Below are 20,868 nucleotides of genomic sequence, written 5' to 3' on the forward strand. Positions count from 1 at the left end.
TGAACGTCATCAATGATGACGTCCAATACAGCACTCATTCCATATTTTGTCGGCAACAATGCAAAAAGCTCTAAACATTCAGTTCATACGAACATATTTGAATACTTATAAAATGGCGAGATACTTGCTACTGGCAAGACAATATAACGTCCAATGTACTTCAAGGTAGTGAATAGAATATGTTATATATATCAAGTTACTTGTTAGAAATCTAGAGGTTAATGATTTAAATGGAATGTTGCTAAAAAAATAATATTGACGTAACCGACTGCAACATAAATAAATAATAAACATTTATGATTTGAGCCGCGTTCCTGGACTATTGGGCTTAATATATGCGAATAAGATGTCATGCCAGATTAGCCTGTGTATTCCGCTTTTCTGGAAAATTTCCATTTAAGAAAATTTCTTTTAAATAAAAATCCGGTCTAGATGGAATGTATCGTCCATGGTTGGCTTGTGCGGACTGGACAGGCTAATCTGGGACGACACTTCACTCACATGCATTAAGCCCAATGTTCCCAGAACGAGGCTAATTTTATGGATTTGCTTCACATTTTCTGCGCTTTAAAAATGGACCCATGATGACTATTAGAGTCAGCTGTCGCTCGGGCCCGAAATAGAGGGGGTCTCGCTCAAGTTCGGGGTCTTCATCACCGCGTATTTGCTGTTGCTATACAATGTCGGCTCCCTAGCTACCGATAAGCAGACGAGCAACACACAGGCGCATAGCAGACAGAAGGAGACAATGGAGAGAGCGATGATGATGTTTTCAGCCGAGACTAAGTTCACTTTAATCGTGTGACCGATTTCCTTAGGGCACACAAGCGGAGAAGTCGCGTTCTGCGAGGTCGCTGTGAGCAGTTCCGGTACCACGCTTGTCCAGAAGGTCATGAATGGCTCCCGGAAGTGGTGTTTAGGGGTCACGTGCGCTGCGGAGATGTCTAGGTACGTCGTACTCGTGGAGTCATATTCAGGCCACTGAGGATCGCCAGCGGCGCTGAGCGGATTGGGATTTCTGAAACGACATTGACATACCTTTGACTTGAGCCAGCATTCATCAATAGTTCCAATAACCAATTCTTAGACTTAATACTGTTATTATTAGTGGGGCATCAAATTTCGTTGATGACCGATCCACGCTCTTGGAAAACTGGGCTTATGAGCGTAAAGTAATGTAGCAAGTTCAGTCCGCACAGGCTAATCAGGGACGACACTTTCCGCCTCACCTGGATTTTCGCTAAAAACGAGACTTCCTTTAAACGAAAAGTACCATACAAGCGGAAAGTTGCGTTCCTTGTTAGCCAGTGTACCTGCTAGTCTGGGACGACACTGAACACAAATGCAGTTAGCCCCGTTTTCCCAGATCGCCGTCCTTCTGGGACACGCTTAATTATGAATTCAAAACAATTCAAATACTAAGTAATTTATTTTATTCAAAGTATGGCTTGAAGCGTGTTTCATTAGATTATATTTACCTATAGTTTAATCCATTCGTAAATGCTATATCCACGTGCTTTGAAAATATCATTAAACAGTTCGTTGCAACCAAATATAGAAACTTATATAAATATTGACGTTAATTGTATCACAGCGTTTATCTATACGCATGTTAGTCAGAAATTTCCTAATCGACAGTCTGTTTAATGCATGCCATTTAAAACTTATGTTGAACATTTGTTTCGAAGTCTACTTAATATCTCGAGTACATCTGTTTGAAAAATACCGTCAATAACTCGTGAACCCGTGCTAATGTTTGAAATGTCATTAGATGCACAAACTATACCAGATTAGGACCAAATAGCTTGCCTTATACACTAGACAAATTGAATTCCACTGTCAAGGAAACACACTTAAAAATGATAGAAACCAATACATAGAATATTTCACTTTAAAATAGCTAAACATGTACATAAGCGCCAACTCCTAATCTGGGCGCCACCTCCTTGGCATTGGATCCTTCTCTTTTTGAAAAACAGAAAGTTTATCTATTAGACCGGCTAGAAGCCCTTGTTTTTGTGAACGCATTAACTTGTACATGTTCAAAGAAATCTTTTATGTAATGAGCGATTTAATTGGCTGGGACTTTGCTCGTCACACAATTAAAATGCATCGATTTTCTTTTACGAATTCTGCAATGCCACAAATTATAAAGGTCTTCACGTTTCCTAATGGGTTGTGATTGAATGTTTCTGTACATGTTTGGATGAATTTATATTCGCTGAATCGCACTACATTGGAAGATTTTAAAAAACAATGCGAAATATGTCGAAACAAACATATAAAACCTTATCACCATGTATAATAATCAGTTAAATTTTAAAACATCCGGGCCTTAGCGCCACATCGAAGTAGCGTTGGCTCGTTTATTAATGCATTATAAAAAAGATGTGGCGCTCGTGATTAACGGCCGTGCTTAAACCCTATTTTAGAATACATAGCTGTAGTTATATATCATTGATTCATAAAGCTTTTTAAAGTTGATGGGTTTTTTTTCAAATAGTTGTTCACAAATAATTTTCAATTAACGGTAAAGCTTGTGATACTTACAAAACTGAATATAAAGATAGGGAGCATGGATTATTCTGTTTAAACTTTTTTTCTCTCAAATCGTGGCCTGTATTAAAAATTCGATAATAAAGCGATTCAAGCGCATCCTATTATTCGGTATATAACAGGAACTCAATACTCGTGGAAATAAATGATCGTAGGTTGAAAACCCAGTTCAAACTGAATCTCGTATAAGAATGTTGCATACTTTGTCTGTAATCATCGTCATGCAAGAACAGACTTGAATCAATACATGTAATTTTTGAACATGTCAAACCGGTTTACATTTACACATCAATACTATATTTTCTTACTCATTACCATAAATTCGGTTTTATTGTATTACGATACATTCTGCCATCCGGTAATTGTTAGTAACGCTTCACTAATTTATATATATATCAGCCCTAATGAAATCGCAAAATTGCATTGTGCGAACGTATTTTGGGTACCGATTCACAGATTTGCAAAAGAAGTTGGTTAACAAGATAAACACATATGTTCATGTATTGGCAAGTCGATGATTTTTCCAAAAATAAATGAATATAGAGATTCTTTAAATGATTTGTAAATACATGTTTACTAATTTGTGTTTTGTCAGAAATTCAGAGTTTGAAAATAAGTTATTTTGATCTTATTTTTGTTTTCAGTAATTGAAAATTATGTATATTTTACTTTCTTTTACAAAGTTAATAAAAAAAACTAACTTTTGATCCCGACCCTCTCGGGTTTCCGAGTTAGCGGGGATACATATTTACAAGTAATTTCATCTTATTCTTTATAAAACCTATTTCATGCCCAGAAGTGAGAATTAACATCAAAGAGAGCATCCCCGCCCAAAAAATACTTACAACAATCCTTGTTATTGTGAACTGTGGATACACTATTTAAACAAACTCCCACGGTATTTTGTTGCATCGCTTGATGTAAGCAGGGAACAAAACTATTTCTAAACTGCACTCGTCCTGCAGGACAAGTGCATTAAAATTTTCACTCGTCCTGCAAACACATGCACTTGTCCTTAAAATATGGGTGAAATGAAGATTGCAAAGGGCTGATATGACTAATAAAAGTTTCTTGTATCACTGCTAAATTGCTGCTTACTTAGTTGTTCATGCCAGCTGATCACAAAATAAATGTTATGCAGTGAAATAAATTACTTTATTTATGAGGAACACACAATAAATAATTGAAGACAATTTTGTGTTTGTCGTTTTTCTAATACTCGCGTGCTTTCCGTTTCGGACGTTTGAACATCGCTACCGCCAACTTTAAAGAACGCTCGTATGTCAGACATTTTTCTGACGAAATTCAGACTGGTTTGAAACCGTAGATTCTACTTCGCGTTTAAATAATTCTTAAAAAATCAATACTTACAGTGAATGCATAGGTTGGTTTCCTGTCACCATGGACGCGCAAAGTTTACACCAAAAAGCCAATATTTACTGGGGACACAGTCTCGCATAACAACGTGCACCTGCTGTATGAAATTTACAATTACAATTTCCGGTTCATTCGCGATCTACTTTCGGAATAGATATGATTTAAGAAAATGATTTTATTTCATGAAAACAAGTCTTACTTGTCAGAAAATACATATTTTAACATCAGCTTTTTTCACTCGTCCTGTTGGACGAGAGCTTTAGGGAAATTCACTCGTCCTTTCGAGATTTTACTCGTCAATACGAGCGGACGAGTGGTATTTTTGTCCCCTGGTAAGGGATTAAAACCATTAACTGTATAGACCATTTGGTGTCTTATCTTTCGTAAAAAGAATTTTAATCCAATAGATTCCCATAGATTAATACCGTTATTAAGGTCAGTGAAAGGTTTCAATTTTGAGGTTTTTCGTGGCAAAAAAACTATAGTTGTACAAAATAAAAGGGTATAAATATAATGGTAGAACAAACTGAAAAAAGAGTGAATTATAAAACAATAGCACCGCATAACGGGTGCCAACGCTCGGCTGCAAAAGCTTGTCAGAATTGTTTATTTTATTTTAGAGGTCACAGTGACCTTGACCTTTGACCTAGTGACCCAAAAAAGGGTGTGGCGTGTAGAACTCATCAAGGTGTATCTACATATGAAGTTTCAAAGTTGTAGGTCGAAGCACTTTGATTTTAGAGCCAATGTTAAGGTTTTAGCACGACGGTTACGGCGGGCGGCTGACGGAGGACGACACGACGAGCTGGCTATGACAATACCTCGGGTTTTCTCCGAAAACTGCAGAGCTAATAACAACATATATTTTTCTTAAGTGTTATTTAAAAAGGTTATAAAGGTCTTGATATATTTTTATTTGTTACTAAATTGCTAAATGTATTATGGTATTTTATTTCAAGCACTAACTACAAATACTTTTTAAATGCCTTACAGACTATACTCAAAATAACGTGCCCTCTTTTGTAACTGCAAGAAAAACAGTTTTTCATGGAAAGCGTAAAAAAATAAAAGAAACAGAACATTATATCATGCTATTATGACTAGATTGATATTTTTGTTGGCACGGAGACCGAATACAGTCATCCTGAAAACGTTTAAAAATATGAGATAACAACAGTTCGGTAGTGTAAGTACTAAACACGTTAACAACAGTTCGGTAGTGTTTGTATTAAACAAATACGCCACGATGATAACTGTTATTCGTGACGACAATGACTTAACACGTGGAAAACGTATATGTTGTTATATTTTGAATACAAAATAAAACATGACATTTCTTAAAAGTGATTTACAAACCTGTACGCAGACAGTAAATCATCCTACATACCCTGTTCTCGCAAACTTTGCGATCATTTTGATGAGCCTTGTTGACAGCGCCCTCTGCTTTACGGTTGGCGTGAATCCCGTCACGTGGTTCACATACTGCAGACCACGCTCACTGAATCCAAACAGGAAGTGGACGTCGTCGGCGCGGTTTGCTCCCAACAACCAAACAGGCGCCTGCGTAAGATTCAAAGGCTCCGAAAACTGGTAAAGGTAGGTGCTACCTTGCCCCAGCAGTGCGTGAACGTTTCCGGTTCGAACCAGCGGCGCCGCGACGTCTATATCCGTGAAGAGGTCAACGACGCGCTGCCGTAGACGCTGGGGATCGTCAGTGCCAGTAACGTCGTTGTATTGAAAGTTAACGGTCTGTGTAATAGCTTGCGATATGTTACTACCGAAAGTCCGTTTTATAGCAATGGGAACTACGATGTTCCTTATGTCCGCCCTGCTTACATTGAACTCATTGTACGTGGTGTTCAAACGCTCCGCATACAGCAGCGCAACATGCGCCCCGCCCTCCATGTTGTTCAGGCCAAGCATCAGATCTACGTTCAGGAATTCAAGCTCCTCCGTAGAGTTGTCATCCTTCGCCAGGTCGGTCATCATGACTTCCGGATCAGAGCGCAGGAACGTGCCGTCAACTGAGGGTCCAAACGTGAACGACTTTTTGTCTAAGGCGTTTAATATGTCGGTTAGACTCTTTCCTCGAAGGCAGCTCATTATATCTGCATCTGACGCCCGCTGACAGCCTATCTCCTCAAGCACACCCGTTTCAATAGAGTTTCGCACATAAGATTTACCACCCGAAGGTAGCAGCGCCGTGCCGCTCAGTGCGACCACTCGGTGGATGAGGCCCCTGTTTCCCGGATACAGCGTGTGATAGATGGCATTCGAGGCTCCAAAAGAATGACCGACTAGCGTCACCTTTTTGGGGTCCCCGCCAAAACTATGTATGTACTTTGCAATCCACTGTAGCGCCATCTGCTGGTCAAACAACCCGTAGTTCCCGGACGCCGCTTCGCTACCGAGACTGAAGAAACCCAGCATACCTTGACGGAAGTTTATCACCACAACCACGACGTCCCCTACCGTGCACAGAACATCGGCAGCGAAAGCGCTGGAATAACCTGGTGAACTGTATAAGAAAACCAGCACCGGAAGTGACGACTGGTTAACGATAGAGCTGTTTGGTGCGTATATATCGAGCGTTAGGCAATCCTCGGACATCATTGCAGTCTTCACGTGAAATGTGCCCACCCTAGCCGGGTCGCCTTGATGGTAGCATGCCGGACGGTAGTACGTCCCGTTGTACTCCCCCGCCCACGGAGTTTTAGGCTCAGGTCGCCGGAAACGGATGGGAGGTTCGGCGTAGGGAATGCCCAAGTACTGCGCGAAGAACATAACTGACGGATTTCCGGTATCATTGTATGATGTCACTTCCTCAATAGAACCGGAAATATTTCCTAACGCAGTCTGAACAATAATCAGTTCGCATGAGGCGAACTGAATACTACTCGTTACTATAAATGTTATCCATAACTGAATTAAACATAAATTGTTATTTAAGTTAAATCCCTTTATATTTTCTTTAGACATTCTTGTACGGGTGTTTTTATTCTTAATTCTCCTATCAGAATGTCATAGTTTTAATAGCAAACGTTTATGCTGTGTCTATACTTAAATCCATTAAGGTTTCATGTAACAACTAAACAGATAACAACCTGTAACATAAATCAATATTTTATGTATACAGACTGGTTTTAACACTTCGAGCGTGAAGTACGTGTTTAGTCAACCATTAGGCACTAATCAACTTCACTAATCAACAACTTTAATTGTGAAAACGTAAATTATACCGTATGTATAGATTTATATGCATAGCATAGCAAGTTTATATATGTCCATGAAATGCTTTTATTTAACCAAACGTGTGGACTGTTAGTTCACAACTCCCCGCTGGTTCAACTGCTCCATAGCTGTGCCTTTGTGAGGAATCTTTATTACGCCCTAATCCGCCATTAAAAGTTTTTTGAAAGCGCGCAGTGTGAAGTGTATTGAATAGATTTTGATACTTTAAATAACGAACACTGTGGTGGTTTAAACTGGAAAACCTCAACTGCAGTTTGTTTACGGATTTGGTAAACTACAAAATTGAAAATAACTTCAGCATTGCGTGTTTAAGACCAATTAACGTGCTCGTACCCTGTACGTATTGATTTGCGAAGTATCGATAACATTCACGTATATTTTACATACTGCGGCGGCGTGCTGTTGATTGAATTCTATTTTTAACCAATTTAAAATATCGTCTTTGTGTTAATTAAACTATGGCACCCAGTTTATACGAGCTTGTGGTTTTACATTAATATTGCAAACTTTATTATCATCGACAGCTAGTTCGTGAGAATTCGTGTTTTTTCCTCATGTATGGAGCTTGTTGTGGTCAAGAGACACATCGATATACATACTTTTATTAAGCATCATACACGTTTCGTATCAAAAGCGTTTATATTCATTACATATTTTACTCGATCAATTAACGATTGTTGGTGATATGTTTGAAACAGCTGTGACATCCATATATGCGTGGTGCTAATAAAGCGCGTGTAAACTATTAAAAGGGGCTTTTCACGTTTTGGTAAATTACACACACAAACTTGTTTCAGATTCGCAAATTTCGTTGTAGTTATGATATTTGTGAGAAAACAGTAATGCTGAACATATCAATATACATGATATGCATCTTTTGACGATTTAAAAACCTGAAACCGTTGCAACGCGAAACGATTTAATAATTTTGATAGTTCTGTTGTCGTTATAATTTTGATACTACGGATATTGCTTATATATAAGTATAACGTACATCACTTCTTGTGTGAGCACGGATGACCGATAGATTTTTATTGCAGTGGTCAGTAGTTCTATTCCAGTTGAGGGTTACTTTTTTCTTTAATTTGATTTTTGTTTTTTACTGGAGCTCTTTAGATCCAAAGTTTACATTTATCAATATAAAGAATTTTATGACAAACTTAAATATCTGCCAAAATCTCTGCAAAGGTCCCTTTAATTGCTTTATGAGACATATATATATTGAATTCGAGCAAATTAAAGAAACGGGAGAAAAGTGTGCCATCCGATAATTCGACCATTGTGAGACACACGGTAGCCTCTTAAAAACGTCAGAGAGCATTGCAAACTAAATGTTATATTATTTGACCAAGGAGAGACATGTGAAAGAATGCTCAAGCTCAAGCAAATGTCTAAAGTTGAGACCACATATATCAGATTGCTAACACTAGCGTACGACAGCGATGCTAAGTTCTGCTCGGAAATATTACTAAATGATCTCGACTAAAGTACAACCATGAATGTATTGATAAAATGATAAAAACGAAATTGCGGACCATCGATTACGGGGGACCGTTGCAACAAACATCGTAGTACACATTTACGATACGATACATTTTTCGAAGATTTATAATTGCTTTAGTCCATAACAAAGGATTATACATGTTCAGTACTTGATTAATTACATTGGCATCTCAAGCGCCGTATATATTTGACGAGCACGGCAAGCTTGATTGTCTACTTATTAAGATTACACAATTCACTCTGAAGTTAAAATTGTCGTACGATCGTTTATGAAACGGCTCCCTGCAGTATAAACTGTGAGTAAGTTCGATATGAGCCTCGCTCTGTGAAAATGGGATGAAGTACATGTGCGTAGAGTCACGATGCCTAAACTGGCCTCGCTCTAGGACAAGGGGATGTAGTACATGTGCGTAGAGTCACGTTCCGCCTAAACTGGCCTCGCTCTAGGACAAGGGGATGTAGTACAAGTGCGTAGAGTCACGTTCCGCCTCAACTGGACTCGCTCTAGGAAAAGGGGATGTAGTACATGTGCCTAGAGTCACGTTTCGCCTCAACTGGACTCGCTCTAAGAAAAGGGGATGTAGTACATGTATGTAGAGAGTCACGTTCAGCCTAAACTGGACTCGCTCTAGGACAAGGGGATGCAGAACATGTGTGTAGAGTCACGTTCCGCCTAAACTGGCCTCGCTCTGTGTAAAGGTGATGTAGAACATGTGCCTAGAGAGTCACGTTCCGCATGAACTGGACTCACTCTAGGAAAAGGGGATGTAGTACATGTGCGTATAGTCACGTTCCGCCTAAACTGGCCTCGCTCTGAGAAAAGGGGATGTAGTACATGTGCGTAGAGTCACGTTCCGCCAAAACTGGCCTCGCTCTAAGAAAAGGGGATGTAGTACATGTGCGTAGAGTCACGTTCCATCTAAACTGGCCTCGCTCTAAGAAAAGGGGATGTAGTACATGTGCGTAGAGTCACGTTCCGCCTAAACTGGACTCGCTCTAGGACAAGGGAATGTAGTACATGTGCGTAGAGTCACGTTCCGCCTAGACTGGATTTTTGTCAACGAGTCTTCCTTTAAACGAAGATAACCAAAGCTAGCGGAAAGTGTTGCCCTTGATTAGCCTGTGTGGACTGTATAGGCTAATCTTGGAAAAAAACTTAACGCACATGCTTTCAACTCCCCTTTTCACAGAGCGAGGCTCATAAATTGAGACGATGATCAATATTTCAGATCTTTTCATTAATAGTCTACTGCACATCAGAATTTCTGTATTCTGCGTGTTCTTTTTCTGTGTATGTTTTAACGCAGTAATGATATACATGCATGTGTATGTGATTTCGCGTGTGTATTTCCATGTTTATGAGGTCCCTCCGCGCCAGAGGCTGCATTAGGTGAGGACCCGGAGTGTGTCCCAGCACTCCTTCCTAATCAGATTTTAGACTCACGAAAGTTGGGACGAATTTTGAATGATAGCTGCAATTTCCAGCTATTTATTGTTTTTACTGAAAGATTTTTAATTTAGGCGTGGTCTTGTGCTGTGGGGGGAAACCGGAGTACCCGGAGGAAACCCACCTGTCCGGTATGGTGACCACCAACCAGACTCACATGCGCCGGGAACGGGAATCGAACCCGGTTCGCTGCAGCAAACCACACACCTATAATAACACACACATTTTCATCGGCGTTCGCACAAATATGCATTTGAAATATTGAGGCATATTGCAAAGGCAATGTAGCAAGAGCGACTTTTGTGAAGATTTTGAAGGCGACGCGTCTCGTTGATTTTGTGCTTGGAAAAGGGACTTAATTCACTTTTGACATCGATTGTATTTTGTTTCCATAACAAGCTACACACTCGTATTAGAATCTGAGTGCGAGATAGTAAATAGAGAATACTATGTCGGTGCCGAATAAAGCAAAGTTTACTTTGCGAGGCTTAGAAAATCTGAACCACGAGCCTTAGTATTCGATTTATCCCATCAATTTTCGTAGTCGTAAATTATTTCTTCAAAAATAGAATAGAAATAAGAAAATCGAACTACACGGAAAATCCCAAAGTTATTTAAAGCAAACATTGATTCATTATTTTAATCGTGCCGAGCCTAATACATTACAAAAAGATCAATAACTAACCTGTTTTTCTGTTTATCATACCTCTACGTCCCCGATTTTTAAGAAAAAAAAAACAAAAACAAACGCACTAAACTTTAGCTTTAGCGTGAAAGAACATGCATTGTGTCTTATGACGTGTTAATAATGACGTAACGAGTACGCGCACTTAATATTTGTAAAAAAAGTGTGTTTTTTGCTTTTTGAGTTGCATTATGTGTTAAAAATATATTACATCTTGGTATCAAATTGTTTGTTTTGTTGAATCTGATTCGATTTTACTGAAAATGATTACTTTATAGTTGATTCCGAGTAATATGACCATTCTCCGCCGCGCGTGACAGCTATATTTCAGCACTGTCGAAATAGAGGAAAATTTATTCCACAGTGGTTTATTTCGACAATGCACGTCTGATGATGGGATAAAACATAAATACGGCATCTTCAAAATAGTTATTCTGTATATTAATAAGCATATTTATGGTTAACATACATTCATTGTTTACATGCACACAGGCGATTAAAAATTAACTGATGGACATATCATTCTTTGTCGCACCACGCTTCTAAAAACACAAACTATGTAAACGGTTGTCAGTTCGAAGCAAAAGATTTGTTTTCGTACCTCTTAGCTGGCGTGCATAAATAACACAGGGGAGCGAGGGCGACGGCTAATCAATATCAACCCCGAAAAAAAGTTATATCAAATGAATCGGTAGATATTATTAATTTTATTGTACATACAAAACAACATTAAACATGTGCAAGAAAAAAATTGGCCGAAACACTATAAATCATGTGAAAGGAAAGAATCTGCCCAAAATAAATGTGGCTTATTCGGTCTTACCGGCATCTTTAAGTATAAATATTCCTTAAACGTAATAAAACACCATGATTGTTTTACAAACTGTCACAACATGTGACGGTTTCTAAATGATTTAACTGAACTATAGCAAACTCAGCGGTTTTTAAATAAATTTTCACCTGTGTCAGAATCACCAGAACTCACTATAAATGTGCAATCGCTTCATACGTCAATATGCGATATATGGTTAAATTACTGCCGGCTCAATAAATGCTACATGGCCATCAGCATAGGCGGCAGCAGGAGTTTCATGATAGATATATCATATCATGGCGCGGAAATAGTTTAGCAACAACGCTTCTGATATACGGTGCTAGTTGCCACGCCCCTTATTTCACTACATTATAGTTTTACAAATAGAAGATTTTATTTCAGAATCAGTAGGCCATAGGCCCATGTGAACATACAGATATGTTCATAAACAGTAATAGCAAGTCACGTGACACAATGAAAATGAAAAAGTTATGTTGAACAAAATCAAGTACCAACAAATTTATAGGAATGAGTTGTGCTAAATAATTAAATAAAACAAAGATGCCGATTAATAATACGAGTCGAGGCAAAAAGGAGGGTTATCGGACAAAACGCAAACACGCGGGGAAGGTGTATATAATTATACACTGTTTTGTCATGTGGGCTCTATATCTATGTTCGTTTAATTTATGTCAACACAAAATATATACAACGATCATATACAAATAACACATAATTTAGTATACATTACAATGATTTGCTTCTCGTATATATCCAAATCTTCATTCATTTATTATTTATAATCGTAACTTTCAAAAACATAATTATGTTGATGTTAATTTAATGATTTGTTTTAAACTCTCCCAAAAGATACGCAACATGCATGCACACATTTCGTTATTCTTATGTTGTTTTTTTAAAAGAGACACCATATCAGTCCATAACACATGTGTTACAAATGTACACATACATTGATAGTTCGGTATTTTTGTTAAATATTTATAAATTAATTACCAGAAGAGACTTGGTGTACGAGAAATCAAATCATTATAATACAGTGTGGGGGACACGATACAAAAGAACATGCTAACTATATTAGAGAAATCAAATCATTATATTACAGTGTGGGAGACACGATACAAAAGAACATGCGCACTATATTAGAGAAATAAATTCATTATATTACAGTTTGAGAGACACGATACAAAAGAACATGCGCACTATATAAGAGAAATCAAATCATTATATTACAGTGTGAGAGACACGATACAAAAGAACATGCGCACTCTATTAGAGAAATCAAATCATTATATTACAGTGTGAGAGACACGATACAAAAGAACATGCGCACTATATTAGAGAAATCAAATCATTATATTACAGTTTGAGAGACACGATACACAAGAACATGCGCACTATATTAGAGAAATCAAATCATTATATTACAGTGTGGGGGACACGATACACAAGAACATGCGCACTATATTAGAGAAATCAAATCATTATATTACAGTGTGGGAGACACGATACAAAAGAACATGCGCACTTTATTACAGTGTGGGAGACACGATACACAAGAACATGCGCACTATATTACAGTGTGTGAGACACGATACAAAAGAACATGCGCACTATATTAGAGAAATCAAATCATTATATTACAGTGTGGGGGACACGATACACAAGAACATGCGCACTATATTAGAGAAATCAAATCATTATATTATAGCTTGAGAGACACGATACACAAGAACATGCGCACTATATTAGAGAAATCAAATCATTATATTACAGTGTGGGGGACACGATACACAAGAACATGCGAACTATATTAGAGAAATCAAATCATTATATTAAAGTGTGAAAGACACGATACAAAAGAACATGCGCACTATATTACAGTGTGGGAGACACGATACAAAAGAACATGCGCACTATATTACAGTGTGGGAGACACGATACAAAAGAACATCATTATATTACAGTTTGAGAGACACGATACAAAAGAACATCATTATATTACAGTGTGGGAGACACGATACAAAAGAACATGCGCACTATATTAGAGAAATCAAATCATTATATTATATTGTGGGAGACACGATACAAAAGAACATGCGCACTATATTAGAGAAATCAAATCATTATATTACAGTGTGGGAGACACGAAACAAAAGAACATGCGCACTATATTACAGTGTGGGAGACACGATACAAAAGAACATGCGCACTATATTACAGTTAGAGAGACACGATACAAAAGAACATCATTATATTACAGTTTGAGAGTCACACGATACAAAAGAACATCGTTATATTACAGTTTGAGGGACACGATACAAAAGAACATGCGCACTATATTAGAGAAATAAAATCATTATATAACAGTTTGAGAGACACGATACAAAAGAACATGCGCACTATATTAGAGGAATCAAATCATTATATTACAGTTTGAGAGACACGATACAAAAGAACATGCGCACTATATAAGAGAAATCAAATAATTATATTACAGTGTGGGAGACACGATACAAAAGAACATGCGCACTATATTAGAGAAATCAAATCATTATATTACAGTTTGAGAGACACGATACAAAAGAAAATGCGCACTATATTAGAGAAATCAAATCATTATATTACAGTTTGAGAGACACGATACAAAAGAACATGCGCACTATATTACAGTTTGAGAGACACGATACAAAAGAACATGCGCACTATATTAGAGAAATCAAATCATTATATTACAGTGTGGGAGACTCGATACAAAAGAACATGCGCACTATATTAGAGAAATCAAATCATTATATTAAAGTGTGGGAGACATGATACAAAAGAACATGCGCACTATATTAGAAAAATCAATTCATTATATTACAGTGTGGGAGACACGATACAAAAGAACATGCGCACTATATAGAGAAATCAAATCATTATATTACAGTGTGGGAGACACGATACAAAAGAACATGCGCACTATATTAGAGAAATCAAATCATTATATTACAGTGTGGGTGACACGATACAAAAGAACATGCGCACTATATTAGAAAAATCAAATCATTATATTACAGTGTGGGAGACACGATACAAAAGAACATGCACACTATATTAGAGAAATCAAATCATTATATTACAGTGTGGGAGACACGATACAAAAGAACATGCGCACTATATTAAAGAAATCAAATCATTATATTACAGTGTAGGGGACAAGATACAAAAGAACATGCGCACTATATTACAGTGTGGGAGACACGATACAAAAGAACATGCGCACTATATTACAGTGTGGGAGACACGATACAAAAGAACATGCGCACTATATTACAGTGTGGGAGACACGATACAAAAGAACATGCGCACTATATTACAGTGTGGGAGACACGATACAAAAGAACATGCGCACTATATTACAGTGTGGGAGACACGATACAAAAGAACATGTGCATTATATTAGAGAAATCAAATCATTATATTACAGTGTAGGGGACAAGATGCAAAAGAACATGCGCACTATATTAGAGAAATCAAATCATTATATTACAGTGTGGGAGACTCGATACAAAAGAACATGCGCACTATATTAGAGAAATCAAATCATTATATTAAAGTGTGGGAGACACGATACAAAAGAACATGCGCACTATATTAGAAAAATCAATTCATTATATTACAGTGTGGGAGACACGATACAAATGAACATGCGCACCATATTAGAGAAATCAAATCATTATATTACAGTGTGGGAGACACGATACAAAAGAACATGCGCACTATATTAGAGAAATCAAATCATTACAAAAGAACATGCGCACTATATTCTAGAAATCAAATCATATATTACAGGTGTGCAAGACACGATACAAAGAAAATGCACACTATATTAAGAATCCAAATCATTATATTACAGTGTATGGGACAAGATACAAAAGAAACAGGCGCAATATATTCAGTGTGGGAGACACTAATCCCAAAAGAACAATCGCAACTATATTAATTTTTGGAGACACGATCAAAAAGAAAATGCGCACTATAATTACAGTGTGGGAGACACGATACAAAAGAACTGCGCACTATATTACAGTGTTGGGAAGACACGATACAAAAGAACATGCGCACTATATTACAGTGTGGAGACACGATACAAAAGAACATGTGCATATATTAGAGAAATCAAATCATTATATTACAGTGTAGGGGACAAGATACAAAAGAACATGCGCACTATATTACAGTGTGGGAGACACGATACAAAAAGAACATGCGCACTATATTAGAGAAATCAAATCATTGTATTACAGTGTAGGGGGACAAGATACAAAAGAACATGCGCACTATATTACAGTGTGGGAGACACGATACAAAAGAACATGCGCACTATATTACAGTGTGGGAGACACGATACAAAAGAACATGCGCATTATATTACAGTGTGGGAGACACGATACAAAAGAACATGTGCATTATATTAGAGAAATCAAATCATTATATTACAGTGTAATTTGTCTCATAGATGTCAGTAGGGACGCAAATATACAAGAACACATAGCATTGTTACAATATATATCGATAGAGACGAAATACAAATGAACAAATAAGACTATGTACAATGAGTTGTCTATGTCGTACTTTCAAACGGAATACAAATTTACAAAACATTCAATGAATATGCTTCTCAAAATACAACTAGAGTACATATTAAAGAGACACGTTTTATATATACAGTCATATGCTTACGATTAAAATGCTTTTCTAACTTGTCAAAGAGGAACAATACACATGAACGTATGAAAATGTTAATATTGTGCGTTTCACTATCAATAGAGACATTGGGGGTCTTATACAAATTATTTATCAGTTACAGATTTTCTTATTTCAAAACAATTAAATATAAACATGCTTAGACGCCGAAGTACACTTTCACTGTAATGACACATTACAAATCTTTGAACAAAAATGGCATCGGATTAAATTCCCATAATGTTTGTCCACTTATATGCATTTCACTCTAATGTTAGTTTATCTTCCTAAAATATTTTTGTATATATTTTTTTCAATCTTATATGATCATTGTGAATATACAACACAACTAGGGATGGCAACGAATACCGATTTTGGTATTCGAATATTCGGTCATCCTTCCGAACGAATATTCGGATATTCGGTCAACATCTGTTGCAAAAAAGTCAACTTTGTTTACCGTACCATTACTCCAAGAATTCTACTTTCGTTTTTACCGGAAATGCACCGGAAATGACTAAATATTGACACAGCATTGCCGTCGATAATTCGAAGCTGATTTTGTTGATTACATGTAATTTTTATTGTTAAAATTGAATGACAAAAACTGTTTTTAAACTAATAATATTGTACATTAACAATAGAACGAGAAACATAATATTACATGACGGCAAAATAATTACATGACAAAACAGAACTTAAACGAATTATGTACATAGCCGCAACACACTTTGAACCTGTTTAACAGACTAAACAGTCAGTCTTTTAAAGTTGCCACGTTTAAAAGTCACTTGGATCGGCGACTTCTTATCGGATGTTGTCGTGAAATACTTTCAAGCATCGGAAGGCGTAGGTGGCATTTTGCTTGGACAGAGATCTACTTTGTGCGTGTAGCAATTATAATATTTTCAATTAAATGAGGGCGAACTACCAAAAACTTTTCTTGAAGTATAATACCTGATTGAATATTGAGTAATAAATTAAAGTTTGGACCATACGATACGCAAATACTCGTTAGAGGTTGATTAAATTATTTTCTAAAAGCTTTTTTGATTGGACAACGTGATTATAACCATACGATCTCTTTGTTTTTCACACCAAGTCGGCACTTCCTTCACTCATTTAATCTTGGATCATTTTAAATGTAATTCGAGTTATTAGATCAAGACGGGTCGGTGGTTTAATTGACATACGGTCTTATTCGTTTTTTTACACCAAGTTGGTTTTTCCTTTACTCATTTAATCTTTGATAATTTTAAATGTAATTCGAGTCATTGGATCAAGTGCAGGTCGGTGTTTTGATTGCCGACGCGATTTGCACCTATCATAATTTTGACACAAAGTGTCTGTCTTTGTTAGGCAATTAGCGGGATTTATGACCGGTATACTGTCATCACCATAGCGACGCATTATCGCGCGTAGCAGGAATAAACATTATGACACGAGGAACAACTTTTTTTAACAATGTTTGAAGCAAATTTCACGAAAACAAAGTCTTTGAAATTACTCGATTTTTTATTTTTTCTTCCGAATATTCGATTCGGAAAACTGTATCCGAATATTCGGTCTGGGACCGAATATTCGGATATTCGGATATTCGTTGACATTCCTAAACAAAACACACAAGTCCAGTATGCTTTCTTAAAACTTTATACATATACAACCCATCGTTTTCATAACTATTCCTCTGTTGTTCTTTTTAATGTTTTTTTTTAATTTTAAGGAAACCAAAAAAAGTATATGTATTAGCATATCTTGCATTACATGTCTGAACTTTATTGCTTTGTACAATCACTATGTTGTATGATCATATACATGTATATATTGTATGTATTATATTGAATAAAAAAACAACACTTTCATTTGTGCTTTTGAACAGATGCTTTAATTTATTATTGCATAAACTCTATATATAATGCCCCCTGGCGAGGTGCAGAAACTTGTCAAAAGGAGGGCTGTTATGTGTTTTTCATATCCATACTCTGGTCCATCCGCAGTTACTTCCCTTCTCCAGCCTTCGACGACTTTCCAAGCATAAATGGGGAACTGAATAAGCACCAGTTTCCTCATGCATGCAGGGATAATAACTATTTCAATCCACTTTTCAAGTTATACCATTTTGACAACAGTTTTATTTTATTGGCAACGTCAATGAAGTTACGGTTATTTAATCAACACTTTCAAAAGACTATGCTGTAAATGTAAGTGTTTATGTACCTTCATCGTTCCTGCTGTCAATTCAAAATAATTCCTCATTTCTAACTTTGCGCGGCTGCATTTCAACTTTGCATTAATCCACTGTTTAAACACATTTTAAATCGAAAACTGCCTATCCGAAGGTATAGCCTCGTCATTTCGGATGATGACCGAGTGAGGCATATGTAAAACACAACATTGAACTGTATTGAAATAATCGAATTATTGTGTCGATGTCGAATGAACAAAATATATTGTTTTCAATGATATTTCAAATTATTTTGGTATGTTTGATTTGTTTATGCAATAATAGCGAAAGTACACATTTTCTCGGACTTGATTATCTGCGGGCCTCTCAAAATCCGTTCCTGCCCGTGTGCGCAGCACTCGGGCAGGAACGGATTTTTCGAGCGCCCGCAGATGATCATGCCCTCGAAAACGTGTATTATCCCTATAAACATACTAGGTCTACACCAAAAATATTTGTTATGTATTGTTTGCGTTAATCATGATTTAATGAACATTCTTAAATTGAGTGAAACTCGTCTTCAAGCTTATCACAAACAGTACATTGCTTTGCTATAACGTTGCTATGTATAGTTATGTATGACTCAAGTGGGTCTATTTATAGGATGGTCAATATATTTGCATTGTTTTTAATTATTATTCAACACACTGTTAACGTGTATGTTACTGTAACATTACTTTTAGTCATAGACAAAATACACTATTACATGGTCTGCGGTTGTTACAATGGACTTCCCACAAATGTAAACCATCAACAGACGGTGTGTACGAGAAGTGAAACACCCATCTCCCCTACCTCAAAGGTCATGTCGTACAAATAGATTTAAAAATAACTCCGGCTATAACTGTGTGTTCGGACTGAATGTTTGCCATCTATCATGGACTGATACATAATTACAAGCTACATTGACAATGTTCTCCAAATGTTGCAAACAGGCATCCAGCTAGTATTTCTGTGGATTTTCTTGCCTCTACTTTCAATCAAACTGGTTTTGATCGCTTATTTAATAGCTTGGCAGTCTATTTAACATAAGTAATAAACACAATACACTTCAGTACTAATAACCAAAAATCATGAAAGAGATTGTCACAGAAGTTATCAAATTCCAAATGAACTATTTATTTGTTAGAGTCTGTGCTTTTCTGTTGTGAAATTTAAAGTTCTTTCCAATCAATGCTCCATTCTATATACATTATAATACATATTTTACAAGAAAGGGACATACTTCTCACACACCTTTCTACAGCGTATGCAAAAGTCAGTCTATTTGGTTGTAATCTTAACAAATTTTCGGCACGCGTAAACAAAATGTACAGTTAATATCTCATTACAAACTAAAACAAATTTAGTAGGTAAATGACAATTACAATTATAAGAGAAATCATCATTTTACAACAAAAATGTCAGCCATGAAAACAAATACCAGGGGAAGTTCACACCTCGCCGCTTGCCAAGGGAATAGCCATACACGGTTAACCGAGCCACCCACTTGTAGCCATGTTTTTCAATAGACCTGAAAACATGTTAACCCATTTATGCCTACCGTCTAGAAAAAAGATCTTGGCAAACAACGTAGACTCAGATGAGACGCCGCATGATTCGGCGTCTCGTCAGGGTCTGCGCTGTTTGCTTAATGGAATTTCTGTAAGAAAAAATATAAATATAGAAATAAATATACTAGACATCCCTACGTTTGGAAATAAATTGATACAATTTAGAAGGATGGGAGAGTCCACTAGGCATAAATGGGTTAAATTCAGCCGAGCATTGCAATACATGTTCAGAGCAAGTTGAATGAGGATTGTTCGTAATATTTCAATATAACCAAATAAGGAAAATTGCACCGCTCCCCCTGGCAGCTAGGTATCCCTTTGGTCCGGAAACATTTTTTTTTAAACTCATCTTATATATTATAAGAACAAAGTTTCTGGAGATGTTTCATGACGAATGGACAAATATGGCCGCTAGAGTGTGCAAAAGATTATGCATATGATGAAAGATGCACTTCCCATGATTCGTGAACCTTGATGGACGAAAGGCATTCATAAAAGCTTACCATGAGCTAACAATAATTTTCGCGGGAATATAACAATTGGTCTGGGAAAATGGGGCTTAATCCTTTTGCATTATGTGTCGAAAAATAAAAATCACTATTTTTACGAAAATCAAGTAAAAGCATACATTTGGTCTCTGATCAGCCTTTGTGGACTGCATAGGCTAATCAGTGACAATACCTTTTGATTAAACTTGATTTTTGCTAA

At 36.8% G+C, this 20,868-nt stretch overlaps 2 protein-coding genes across 6 annotated transcripts in view; both read right to left on the minus strand.

Moving 5' to 3' along the window:
• LOC127853479 (zinc finger protein 107-like) overlaps positions 1–20,868 on the minus strand; it is a 274,428-nt gene that overhangs the window by 170,242 nt on the left and 83,318 nt on the right. The gene's annotated exons all lie outside the window — the stretch shown is intronic.
• Positions 48–7,073, minus strand: LOC127853481 (acetylcholinesterase-like). The gene is made up of 2 exons (XM_052388037.1): positions 5,321–7,073; positions 48–1,018 (listed from the first exon to the last, which is right to left on the minus strand). Exons 1-2 carry the CDS (start codon positions 6,910–6,912, stop codon positions 598–600), a joined length of 2,013 nt encoding a protein of 670 aa, XP_052243997.1. The 5' UTR covers positions 6,913–7,073; the 3' UTR covers positions 48–597.

This window comes from Dreissena polymorpha, chromosome 12, assembly GCF_020536995.1.
Source record: "Dreissena polymorpha isolate Duluth1 chromosome 12, UMN_Dpol_1.0, whole genome shotgun sequence".
Classification (NCBI taxonomy): Eukaryota; Metazoa; Mollusca; class Bivalvia; order Myida; family Dreissenidae; genus Dreissena; species Dreissena polymorpha.

Bases quoted from the DNA above. Each gene is read 5' to 3' on its own strand.
- LOC127853481 (XM_052388037.1), bottom strand. From the start codon at position 6,912: ATGTCTAAAGAAAATATAAAGGGATTTAACTTAAATAACAATTTATGT. The intron at 1,019-5,320 runs GTATGTAGGATG...ATGTCGTTTCAG, and splicing joins GCAAAGTTTGCGAGAACAGG to AAATCCCAATCCGCTCAGCG.